The sequence below is a fragment of the Pseudonaja textilis genome, chromosome 1 (genome assembly GCF_049901715.1).
Source record: "Pseudonaja textilis isolate UNSWEBS1 chromosome 1, rPseTex1.2, whole genome shotgun sequence".
NCBI classification, from domain to species: Eukaryota; Metazoa; Chordata; class Lepidosauria; order Squamata; family Elapidae; genus Pseudonaja; species Pseudonaja textilis.
In genome coordinates, this window is record NC_141990.1 from 241,296,444 (window position 1) to 241,310,270 (window position 13,827).

The 13,827-nt window shown below is 34.8% G+C and overlaps 1 protein-coding gene across 2 annotated transcripts in view; it reads left to right on the plus strand.

Annotated features, from left to right (window-relative positions):
* The first annotated feature begins 1,814 nt into the window (after positions 1 to 1,814).
* ZNF143 (zinc finger protein 143) overlaps positions 1,815 to 13,827 on the plus strand; it is a 30,552-nt gene continuing 18,539 nt past the window's right edge. For both annotated transcript variants that reach the window (XM_026706470.2, XM_026706471.2), the window contains exons 1-3: positions 1,815 to 1,921; positions 12,673 to 12,791; positions 12,942 to 13,034. In XM_026706470.2, coding sequence (XP_026562255.1) covers positions 12,680 to 12,791; positions 12,942 to 13,034 — 205 coding nt within the window. In that variant the 5' untranslated portion in view covers positions 1,815 to 1,921; positions 12,673 to 12,679. The remainder of the gene's footprint in view (positions 1,922 to 12,672; positions 12,792 to 12,941; positions 13,035 to 13,827) is intronic.

The window sequence follows — 13,827 nt, forward strand, 5'->3', positions numbered from 1 at the left end:
ACAGTACAATAATTTGTACTGGCATCTGAAACTGAACAGTTCTCTTTCAATTAAAATAGCTGCAGTGCTTACTATGAAGCAATGTTTTTGGAAACCAAGGAATAAATACAGATATAAGATTGTCAGCATTGTTTTTGCAAGCTACTCCAGGAATGTCAACTTGTGAACCCATCAAAAATGTAACTAGACTGACAGGTGGCTAATGATATATTTAGGAGCATATGTTTTACTAATCAAACAAAAAACCCAACTTCCAATCAGATTTGATTGCTTAACTTTAGAAGCGCCCAACATGTTTGTCACCTAATTGGGCTCATTTTAGTACTATCTATGTAGGAAAAAGGTATTTCTGGTATTAGGACAGTTAAAAGATCACAAAATTTCATGTGTTGAAAATCTGCAAATTACAAATTAAGCAGGGTTGCAAAAAGAGATGGTTTTACAGTATTGATTACAGTATTGAATTCAACTTGTTTTCTTCTGAGCTTTTAATCAAATGCACAATGTAAAAAGAGCCTTGATAATGAAAAAAGGCACTCCATCCAGCAATGCCTACCATTAAACCAGGTAATCTAATTTGGAGGGTTGCAGCTTTTTCACCCATCTCTTGAGGATCACAGGCATTCCACTTCAAAATCACATCGGTTCTCCCTACCCGCTCTATCTGTGACCATCTGTGAAATATCCGGAGATCCTTGTGCATTTGTGTATTTTTTGTGACCTTTCTCATCTTAATAGTGACAAAAATAATGAGAAAACATGCTATCTGCTCAGAGTTAGCTATAATTCTGGATTGGAAATCAGAATGAGTGCATTTGGAGATTTATTCAACCAGCCAATTAATTTAATCTATTTCACTTCTTCCTGAGGTAGAAGCCTTAACATTCCAGTTGTAATTACTAAACTACTTAAAGAAACTTTTGTCGAAAGTAGTTCTGAGATAGTTTAGATTTAGAACTATCACAACCCACTTATTTAAGATTTGATTCAGAGTCTGGGACTGGTAAAAACTTTTAACCAAGGACTTGAGAGATGTTAAGGTAACGTCTGAGTTTATAGACAATTCCGAATGCAGTGATTTTTATATCATAAACTTTTATTCATTAAACATGAAACTCAAGTCAACCGAACATTTAAATGTATCACAAATATCATTGACTGGCTCCGATGGTCGATACGGGTTGCTGCCAGCATCCTAGGTATCTACTACTACTACTACTACTATTATTTATTAATTATTGTTTTAACCATGTTAAGCTGGCAGACATAAGCTAAAGTGATTTCCTCTAGCGAAACCTTTCGCCGCGGTGATGAGAGAGAAAGCCTTCCCACCCAAGAAAATAAGCTTGAGCAGGAGTTGACTAAGTCCCAAGGCAACTACTAGCAAGACTGGTCATTCCCAAAACAACAAAAGCACTCCACGAAGACGGAACTCCCTTTTCACCTTCCATTCTCTCAAGCCCTTCTAATCACAAAGCTCAGTTCAATTCAAATAGCTTGCTTCAAAAAATAGCTCTAAGATTCCCCTCATGGGGAAAGACTCGGGGGGGGGGGGAGGCTAAAATGGCGCCAGTCCCTTTTTCCCTCACTGACGCATTACAGCCTCGCCCGACGTGATATAAAATGGTTGCTGCGATGGCCCCGAACTCAGCATAGTCAAGTATCCTGTAGGGTGGAGGCGGTCCCACGGGCCGATTACCAATAGATGGTGCCATCTAAAGCTAAAACGCCCAATGGCGATTTAAGGGCGGTGTTTGGAATGGCCAAGTGGCCAATGAGAACCTAAGCAACTGCTGGTGGCAGGGCCTCCCCGCGCGGCTCTGGGCGGTGCTGGGATAGGCGGGCGGGCGCTGAGACGGCCGTTTCCTGTCCTGGTGCATGGTGGTCGGACGAAGGAATTGTTGGAAAATTTCTCAGCGAGGTTCGTATATAAATGTGTTTTTACCCAGTGTGCCTTATTCTAACCGCCGCCATCTCCGACTGGGATGCTTCACTCTCTGGCCTAATCCCTTTGCGGCGATGTTCCACAGAGGGAAATGTGTGAGAAAACGGGGAGTCGCCCTGGTATCGCGGCTCATATTAATAATAAAGCCGAGGCGTTGCCGCCGCCCGCCCGTTCCCTCTCCCCCCCCCCCCTTTCATATTCCCGCCTTCTCGATTTCCCTGGCTCCAGGTCTTTTCTCCTGCGATGTATTTGTTTCGGGGGATGGTGGGGGGGGGGCGAGTGTCGCCGCGTAAAATACCCTCTCGGGGTCTTTGGGCTGCAGGCGAAGCGGCATCGGGCGACATATTATCCGAATGACTTCCAGGGGAGTGTGCTTGAGGAAGCTTTCTCTTTCGAGGCTGCGTCACTGGAAAAAAGGTTCATATTGTATCTAGCCCTTGCGAGCCATGAAAGAAAAAGGTGGTCTTGAGGCATTGTTTTGTTCTCCGACATCGATCCCGAGCCGAAGGAACCTCGAAACGTCACCATCGCCCCTTGCTCCCTGGTGAATTCACCCATGCCGCGCTTTAAACAAACCAAAAAAAAGCACCGGAACCATTTTTGACAAAACCTCGTAGATGAGCGAGCGGCTATCTGAAGCTGCGGGTTCCGAAAGGGAGTTTACAAATCAACGTGTGCTACAATCTTGCGTGTCTTCAGTCGATCTGTCGTCTGAACACCTTACCCGTTATTTAAGGACGTGCACGACAACGTTTTTTTTCCTTCTGATTACAATAACGCAAATATGACGGATGGAAGAAGCTCTGCGTACATGCTTCTCAAGAGGCCCATTTCTGATGAGGGTTTTTTTTTAGGTATAGGAAAGGAAGTTTTCTTGTGGGTCCTACTATATATTTTTTTAATTCACTTTTAATTGTACAAACCCCTAAAATGATAAGATTCCTGCTTCTATGTCACACCATATGCCCACCAACCAATAAACGCTAGATTTGGTTGGTGTGTGGTGGTTGGAATGCAAGTCTAATATCTACATCAGAACTGGTTCACTGATTTAATTCCTTTCAGAGATTTTAGGATTGTGGACTGTTTGTCTCCTTGACACTTTATTTTTTTTTAAATAAGATCTTAGTGCTACAAATATTTTAGTTTCACAGAAAAATACATGAGTTGAAAGTAATTGCACTTATTCATGAAACAAAATCATTTCACATTTTTGACATGCTTTTAAAAACTCAATATCTTACTGACTTTCTACATTTAATATAGTATTTTTGCCATCTTTTAGTAAATCACATTTCCAGGTCTTCCATGAAACATGCATAGACTTAGGTATCAACTCAATAGATATTTATGAAGTATACATGTACCATATCAGGAAAATACATTTTTCCACTAATGTTAGAACAATTTGCAAATCTTATTTAAGAACTCTTAAAAATAATAAAGAGAATTCTAAACTGACTTAAATCATATGTATTCCTAATGTAGGATATCATTAAGATGTGCAATATAGGAAATTGCACGCCATGTATAAATAAAATGTCAATTTTTAAAAGGAATTATCTGCCCACTTAAGGGAAGATCAAAAATCTAAGATCAAGAGGGCTTAGTTGGAAACATTAGTGGGACTTATAGTAAATGTGCTTTAATCAAAATAGATTTATGTAGAAAACAATACTTGCATCCTGAAGGAACAAGATTGGTAAAAATAGATTTGTTCATCCAGTGATCATAATTACAACTTTATGAAGCAGCTAGAGAATTCCCTGGAATGAAATGGTTATGGTATAGGGGCTCATGGGAAAGAGCATGAGTCTGCTTACAGATGTATGCATCTAAGTCTAATTCCCCTCCACTGAATTGGAAAATCTTATAGACATGAGGCATGCTTCTAAGTCTTAAACCCAATTCATTATTATTTCTTTTTTAAACTCAGTTTTTATGACATGTTTTATTTATTGGTCCTACAAATTTAAGGAAACTTCAATAAAAGTTCTGATAAGTAAGCTGTATCCTTAATGATGTGTTAGTGTTTCATTTATAGCAGTGATTCTTAAAGTGTGGTCCTTAGGATCCTGGGATAAGTTGAAAAATAATGCAATATTAAAACCCCAACAAGCAATTCTTAGAAGTGGTACTAACAATTGTGTCAATTTTAATTTTTAATACATGAAATGTTGATAATTGCACTCCATACACAAATCTCTTGAGATCCTCAATAAGGGGACCTGAGAAAAAAAACCTTTTTAAGAAAAACTGATTTATAGCTATATTTAGATGTAACCCTCAAAGTTGCTTGAGTGCTATTGTGTAAGATAAGCAACCTCAAATCTTTCCTTTGTTCCTTTTTGTTAAATCATAGTTTAATTATTATAGATTGAAGTCCGTTGGAATATCAAAAGACAAGGAAGTGACAAAGCAGTGCTTTGGGTTCATTTTCAAGAAGGTAATTTTGAACCCAGGGGTACAAAAACATAGCATCTGGTTGTAACTTTAAGTATCTGTGTCTTCCTTGGATCACAGAATTCTCCTCTAAACCTAACACAATTAACTAGTAGAGAGTGCCTAACTGCTGTAACATGAGTTCTTTATGAGTTTTATTCTTGCAGAAGATCATTAAGGTTTTTTTCCCATACGTAAAGTAGAGCTTTTGATAAATTGGGTTATATTGGATTAAATCTAGACTGACCATTCTCTGAATGGAAAATCTCAAGTCTGTAGAAGGAACTGCAATCCTCCAGTGCCTCCTGCTAAGGTAGTAATGGGGAAGAGTTGATTTTGTCCTTTTTTGTGGACAAGTAGAAATTGTTGGAACCACCTCATTTAGCTTTTCTAATTAAAACTGATCCTTAATCCCTGAATAATTTATTCAGATCTGTGTTTAAGCACATATAATTGCTTTCATTTCATCTTACATTGCAAAGACAATAAGGCTAATGTGAAATTTATGATGTGAGTCTAGAAATCAAGTTTCATTCTGATCAGTGTTAAATATCAAGCGAGAGAAAGCTATTATGCTGTGATTAACTTGAGGAAACATTGCCATTCTGAAATGTCAACCTAATTAATTCAGTATTTTCATCAGAGGAAGTAGATTTAGTTTCCTGCAACACTAGTTTGGATTGCATGTTGCTCTCTTAGACTTTATTTTGCTATTAGGTACAGCTTTTACATATAAGCCTTTATATATTTTTACCTTAGAAGTGTTTTGTGCATTCACCCAGGTATAGCTACTGTAGATGAAGATCATTACGTTATATTACATAGATAGAATACTTTATTGGCCAAGTGTGATTGGACACAAGTGGGAGGGGGTTAGAAGGGAAGAATTTAATGGACAACTGAATTTATAATAGTAGTTATATTCTATATTACAATATTTGACATATTGAAGAAGTATTTGCTTTTAGATGGGGATGATCCTAATCATCAGTGTATTGGGTCCTGAAAATTTCTCCAAATATTTTTTTTATCCCAATAACCCACTTTACAAGTTGAGGATTTGCCATTGGAAAATAACAGCTTTGATTGTATAGGTAGTCCTTGACTTACAATTATTTGTTTAGTGACCAAAGTTACAATGGCACTGAAAAAAGTGACTTATATGATGGATTTTCACACTTTAACAGCCACTGCAGCATCCCCATGATTGCATGATCAAAATTTGGGTGATTGGCAATTGGCATGTGTTTATGACAGAGTTGCAGTGTCACGGGGTCATGATCACCTTTTGCTATCTTCGGACAGGCAGAATCAATGGGGAAGCCAGATTTATTTATTTATTTGATTATTTTTATAAAATAAAGTTTATTTAAGATTCATATGTTTAAAACATTTAAAAAACAAACAAACATGTAAACAAATATATATACATATATACATTTTGCAGCAGGTATTGAGCATTGGCTACACTTTTTTTCACCCCCTAACATTGACGTGATCTGCCTTGTTACAATACTTTCCTCGTTCTTTTAATGTTTTAATTTCACAGAATACTTTATGATTAAACAAATGCACGTCTTCCATAATTTCATAACTTATCCAGTTGTCAAATATTGCTTTTTCTTTAACCATTCATACCAACAATTCCAAATTTTATAGTAGTCACCATCTTTGTTGTTTTTTAATAATTTAGTTGGGCTATCCATCTCTGCACACTTGTGAATTTTTTTAATGACCATCTCTGAAGGGACAGTAGACAGTTTCCAATTTTGTGCATAGCTTATTCTGGAAGCCAGATTCATTTAATAACCTTAACAACTGCAGTGATTCACTTAACAACTGTGGCAAGAAAAATCTAAAAAACTGTGGCAAGAAAAATTTTTAAATGGGGCAAAACTCACTTAACACCCATCCTACTTAGCAGTGGACATTTTGGGCTCAATTGTTCTAAATTGATGACTGTATGCATACTTTGGAAGTAATAATAATTGAGAACAGCATTTTTTTTCCTAAGAATGTAGGTATTGACTGGAAGCCTAACAACATAAGCAGGTATATTTAGAAATACCTTTTACTTCTTTGGAATTTATTTCTGAGTTGTTCTGGATTGTCAGTAACTGCTTCATCAAGTCCCTGCAAGCTCATCCTTCTGTCATTAGTGATAGAATATAGCTAGTTCTCTTCTGTTAGCCACTTTTTCATTTGGCTTTAATTTTTTTCCAAGTATCAGGTCTTCTTCAATTACTCTTTGCGCTATGCAACCAAAATACTTAAGCTTTCGTTCATTATTAGTTCTTCTAGTGAGTAATCTGTGTAATATTGAAGGCTTATTTTTACTGTTAAAGGTATTCTCAATTTTGTTCAGTGCAACAATTCAAAGGTTTTCTTCATTCTTCCAAAGTTGCAGCTTTCATATCTCTTTATAATATTGTTGGGTCATGATTTTCCCAATTGCAATCATAAAAAAAACTGAAGATAGAATTGGGGTGCTGCAGATAATTGGGAATATCTCAAACTAGAAGAAATAGCTTTGTTGTCAGTGTAACAACACTGCACTTTTTTTGTACTTAAGAAAATAAAGTTTATCTTTTTTACTTAGATAAAGTACTTCCATTTGAAAAAGATAGCATTATGCACCAAAGATGTTATGAAAATGTATAAAATTGAGTATGGGAAGAATCAAAAATCATCACTTGAGACTTTCAAGAAGAGATTGGACTGCTATTTGTCAGAAATGGTGTAGGGTCTCTCGCTTGGGTGGGGGGTGGGGGTGGACTTCCAACTCTGATTATCTGCTATCTGTTAAATTTCATGAATGAATTATGGGATTGGGTTTCTGCTCATTGGCTCCTGTGGAGCACATAGTGCACAGAAAGAGGTGGAATTTGTTATAATGCCAAATGCTGCTCTGTCCATAGACAAACACATTTTGATATAATCAAATGGATTAATGTAAATATTACCCAGTTTCTATAACAATGAAATTAGCTTTATTGCGAATTTATTTGATAGTTTAAAAGTAATTTTTTCATGCAGTATCATAAATTGTCATAGTTGTAGTGAGAGATGGTTTTAAAGAGAAATGAACAAATTCATGGGATCCATCAGTAGTAGCCATTATAGCTAAATGGAGTCCCATTTCAAAAGCAATACATCATTGGGTAATGTTTTTCTTAGGGGGAAAAAGGAATAAGTAACTATTCATTCTCTGCTTCTGTAAATACCTGGTTTGACTCAAAAAGAAATGGTGCTTTTCTAAATAAATCCTCTTTTGGGGGGTCAATCTCACCTTTATTGTTCTTTATTATTCATTTATAAACATCTCAAGGTGGTGAATGTATCTAATATTCCTCCTTCCTCATATTTTTTCTCACAACAAGAGCCCTGTGAAGTAGGTTGGACTAAGAAAGAACTGGCCCAGTCACCCAACCAGCTTTCATGCATGAGGCTGGACTAGAAGTCCAGATCTCCTAGTTTCCAGCCAAACGCCTTAACCATTAGATCAAACTCCTCATTTTTTCCTCTTTTTCACACAACAGAGCTTTTGTCTTGAAAAATACAAATCAATTCAAGTCAAAATTCTGGTACAACTGAAACAACTTTCTCTTTGAAAATGTGTACTTGGTGACTTTCAGTTGCTCATTCGTTTGTCAGAGCAGAATCCGCGAGCGTGCACAGTTTTGCTCCAAGCTCGCTTATCGAAGCATCCCAATTGGGACCAGAGCCACTCTGGAGGGGTGGTGAAGAAAGGGGGAACAGCTTGGAAGGTCGAGGGGAGTGGCATCTCCCCTCCCCGACAATATAAACCGCCTCCAAAGACAAGTTGCAGCGGTGGTCAAATATGGCTACCACGAAGACGGGAAGCAGTCCAGAAAACTAACACTGTGCTGGAGCGGTGAAGTTGCGAGCGGAGTGTGAACCAGGCAAAATACATGGACATTAAGCTACCCCAGAATTAAGAAACAAAGAACTATTTTGGATGAAAGTATGTAGAAGTGGTGATCAGAGAGAGAGAGAGAGAGAGAAGAAAATTGGAACTTCTGAAATTGGCTTTGAATATTGAAATGAATTAATTTGGAGGTGAAAATTCAGAGGAAAATATTTGATCACAAAAGGCTAGGAAACTAAATTGGATAATTATTGGACTTTTGGCACTAAATAGGCATATGTAAATGTTGGAATTGAATGTGTTAAAAAGAAATAATAGCTAAAAACTGGAATTAGTGAAATTAATAAAAGTTTTACAAAAAAATAAGGGAAAAAGCGAAGAAAGAGTGGAACGTGGAAGTAGAACTGAGCACCACCTAATGGTATAGGAAAAAATTCAGTGACTCTTTTGAAAAGTGTTTGGTCTTTTTAAAATTGGATCTTGGAACTTAAAAGAAAATAAGAGGAACTCCATTATAATAAAATAAAAACCCTGAAAAGTAAAATACTAGAATATTTCAAGGGGAAAAGATATTTGAAGAAATTGCTTTGGAACTACCCAGTGACTCTGAAAAAGTTGGAAAAGGAATTAATAGAAGGAACCTGGAAACAAAGACTTATGGACATGATTGTTGAAATTAAATATAAAAGACGCTGGTTAAAACAACTTACTGGACACTTGGATTGAATATTACTATTACTATTAACCTTCTCATCACTCCTTATCACCGTCCCCTCCCAATTGTGACTGTATGACTGTTAACTTTGTTGCTTGTATCCTTATGATCTATATTGACTGTTTCCTAGTATGATTTGATTGCTTATTGTACCCTATGATTATTATTAAGTGTTGTACCTTATGATTCTTGACTCTTGATGAATATCTTTTATGTATACTGAGAGCATTTGCACCAAGACAGATTCCTTGTGTGTCCAATCACACTTGGTCAATAAAGAATTCTATTCTATCAAGGAAGGGAGGGGGAAGGAGCAGCATACAAAATGGGAGAAATATTTGCAGAAATGAGACTGGATTTACAAGAAGGAAATGAAGGAAATGATGAAAGTAAGCTTGTAAATGTGCAGTAATATACTACAAAAACTAGAAATAGCGATTCCGATTGAAGAAGAATAAAGAGAACCAGAGGGAAAGGAGTTGAATAAAGAGGAAACCAGTCTTGAAGATCAAGTGGAACAATGAACATTTAAACGGGGGAAAAGAATTAAAGTTTAAAATTTGTGGTTTGATGTGATAATGAAAGGGGGAATGGTTCGGAAAGCTAAACCAAGGAAAAGGAAAAAGCAGAAGAGGGAATTACAGAAGAAAGATTGAGAGAGGGAGGGGGATAAACTAACTGGAATGAGAAATGGAGGGAAATAATAAAGGGAAAAAGGAGAATTAAGAGAAAGGACCAGAAAATAAAGAGAGGCAGTAAGCAAACAAGAATGAAAAGAAATTACATAATTAGGAGGGTGAGAGACAATGGGTAAAAGAAGGATAGGGAAGGAGATTCTGCAAGGTAATGTGTTGTGATATATAAGAATAAGGATTTGAAAATAGGTAAGATTGGAACTGATTTTTTTTCTTTTTAAGGATTATCATTATACCAGATATAGATTTTATTGAAATAGATATGGACATGGGAATTTATTTTAAGAATATTAATTTATAATTAGCAATGAATAAAATTAAAATGAATTATGAGATTCATAATGGAAAGATTAATGTCAGTTTCTTTAATTAACTGAATAGGTTAATAGTTTTGAAATATATAGATTTATAAGATGACTGAGAAAAAGAATACCATGTGGAATCTGACTTAAAATATATATGCATGTGTGATATGTAGTAGATAGGAGAATATTGTTATTAATGTGGAACGAGGTAATTTTAAAAAATGACTATACTATGGTAAATTTATATAATGAATTAAAGGGAATAAATGAAGGAAAGTACAAGGTAAATAGGTGGTAAGCTCGAATTGACAACCAAAGGGGACAATCTCTTGAACTAGTAGAACAAAGTTGAAATTATTGAATAATAAATGGAATAATAGTATGTGATAAAATTGCAAATGTGACAGATAAAGGTAATATGTGAAATAAATATAGAAATGAAATAATCTCAGATAATATTGTAAAGTAAAATATGAGAATATTTTAAGAAAAATGAAATAAAATATGAACTGAAATTGGATAAAATAAGTTTAATGAATTTAATATTTGATAATATTTAAAAGAAAATAGAATAAGTAATGTGATATGAAATTGAATAAGAAAGATGAATATGTAACTGTTCGTGTTTGTATTGAAATGTAAAAACCTGGAACCACGCTGTTCTCCAAGAGAGATGGTTTTTTTTAAATATAAAAACAAAAGAAGAAATTGAATATTGAAATTATCATGTATGTTTAAACAATATGGTGATTGGCATTTGAAGAATATACCAGAATGTTGAATAATTAAATAATGAAGGATTATAATTTAATACAAATATGTGTATTAACATTAGAATTATATGTTTGATCAATGTAAGAGATACGATTAATGTTCTTATTTTTGTTTGCACTAAAATGTTTGATGCTTAGGTACCACACTGTTTATGCATTGATGTGTATATATAGAATAAAATAAAAAACTTGGAAAAAAAGAAAAGAAAATATACTTGGTGATTTTAATGAAACTAATTAATAAAACTAAGCTGCATTTAAGAAAAACCTATGATCTGTTGTCAAATTAATTAGCATTAAGAGTTAAAATGCTCTATGCATTGATTTTGGTAATCTTATCCACACATAGAATATACCAAAGCATACTTCTGAGTAAATGGGTTGCTGCAAAATACCTACCCTGATTTTCCTTGATTCTATTATTGGATTTATAATTGTGAATAAGCCAGGATTTATGATGAATTTATTTATTTTTTTCAGTTTTCCTTATGCATGTTTCTGAATAATAATTAACAATCATAAATAAAATATAAATTATAATAAATAACAAAAGTGGGAGAAATAATTAAAAACAAAATAGGAATCACAGTGACAGTACAGGTCTGTTGCACAGACAACACGGAATATGAAATTATCCTCGGATGGCTGAGACAGCAGGAGGTAAAAAAGCATGTACAGAGAAACAGATAAAAGGCTAAAAATACATGCTGATTTTGAGGAGCATATATGAGAAGAATTAGCAATCAAAGGCACTGTGTCTCCTTATGTTAACTCATTGTCTGTTTTTTGTGGTCCTCAGGTCATTGCAGGATTGTATTCTTGCACATCAACAGCAAAAAGCCAAAAATTAGCAGCTCACTTTTCTGCTTTTAAAAAAATACATAAAGTAGATTAAGATTAACAAGTAAATCCTGCTAAAGCCCACAAAAGTTTTTTAAAAAGTATACCATATCATGTACCTGAATTTTATTTTATTCAGTCCCCGATCACAAAAAGATGCAATGTCAGAAACTATATCCATCAAATGAAACTGGACTCCCAGGAATGTCTATTGTAATGTATAACTTGTAATATAATAACTTGTAATATCAATATTTTGTGGAAAAAAAGTAAAGTATCCTTTGAGTATTCAATATTCTGGAGACAAGTTCAGCTCTTGAAATGTACATACAAAGAAAATTGTGAGGGGTTTTGCAACTACATGGAATTGGTTTGCTACTGTCATCTTCCAAGATGTTTTTGATTTGCAGTACACCCTATCACCCTGGAATTTTCTGTGATAGCTAGCCTTAAGTCTGATCTGATTAGCCTTTTTGAAAGCTCAGTGCTGCCACTTGCTTTCTTTTATGTAATAGCTATTGCAGAACAAACTGACCATTCTGGGTCCAACAGCTGGTTTTTCTACATGTGCAGAGCAAATGTAGAAAACTCAGCTGAAGACCCTATTATTATTCAATGGTATCAATTGCATTAGCTAATTGACTTGACCTTGTATGAATGCTGTGGTCTTTTCTTTAAAATAAATCAATCTTGTATATTTCTGTTTCAATCCCCAATTTCTTCTTATTTAGAAAGGGATATAATTCCTTAGAACGTTTTCCACTTCAGTGCATAAACTATTCCCCTCAGAATGTTTATTAATATTTGAGCCTTTAACATGTCACAATATTTTCCCTTGAAGGACAAAACTATTCAAAGTAAGGTTTAAAAATAATTCAGACAAGAATTCTGGGAGAAGCAAGGATTCTTGCAATGCCTCATTAGAGGATTATCAGTATTTGCAAAAATATTTATTCCTTAAAAATTAATCACAAATACTTAATGGTCTGAGAAATATTAAAGTGTTGGTGTAAGGAATGATGTTTGAATATAATTCAAATATTTGTGTTCATTTTCTGTTATGTTTAGGTAGACAATGTTACTAGCCCAGATAAATCGGGATTCTCAGGGAATGACAGAGTTCTCTGGAGGAGGGATGGAAGCTCAGCATGTAACTCTCTGTTTAACAGAAGCTGTAGCTGTACAAGGTAAGTTTTTTGGATTTCCAACAAGCCCAAATCTATTTGAACTTAAAATTCACTCAAAATTTATCCCAAAGGTTATGCCTTAGTAATTCATGCAGTAGAGGTGCAGTAAGTGCTGCAAATACTAATACCAGGTTTTTTTAATTGTTGTAGATGGAGACAACTTGGACAATATGGAAGGAGTGAGTTTACAGGCAGTTACTCTTTCTGATGGATCCACTGCCTACATACAACACAATTCAAAAGGTATATCTAGAATAGCATTATTGCAATTTATTTAGTAAAAATAATCACAGAAATTTATTCTTCCATGCTGTGACCAGTTTACAAAATTATTGTATTCGTTATGAATATTAATAGAAGCTTGGCCGAAAGAATTAGGGCTATATTCATTAATTCAGAACCTTTGTGTGTGTTCAAATTTAGATTTGGCTGGCTGGCTGGCTGCCCATCTCACAAGCAAGTGACTCTGGTCAGCATACAAGACTAAAACAAAACTAAAAGCATAAACATCTAAAATCATTATCATTAACAAAATTTAAAAACATTAAAAATCAAGAATAATAAACAGAGGATGTTAATAGTCATGGAGCCACCTCACTAGTTTACATGATCTTGGGTCTCCAGACCTGCCCGCATAACCATATTTCAAGGGACCTTTGAAGGCTTAGAAAATTGTTCCTTTTTTAGCCATTTTATTTAAAAATTGAACTTTTGTAGGCATTTTATTTAAAAATTAGTTTAAAATGTAACATTGGGGTCAATTCTAAAAAAAATTAGGTATAATTACATTCCCTTGAAATCCAGATCAGTCTATATATATGTAAACAGCATCCCAATGTTTATTCTCCTGAAAATGAATTTGAATTGCTTGTTTGATTGAGAAAAGGGAAAAAAATTTTTTTTTAAATCCTCTGATTTTCACATACATATACCACATGTACACATATACCATATGTTCACCCATTCCCCTAGCTGTTTAACTTGAGTGAAAAAATGATGAAGTCAAAATAGAATTAACATTAATGTAAGTGGATCT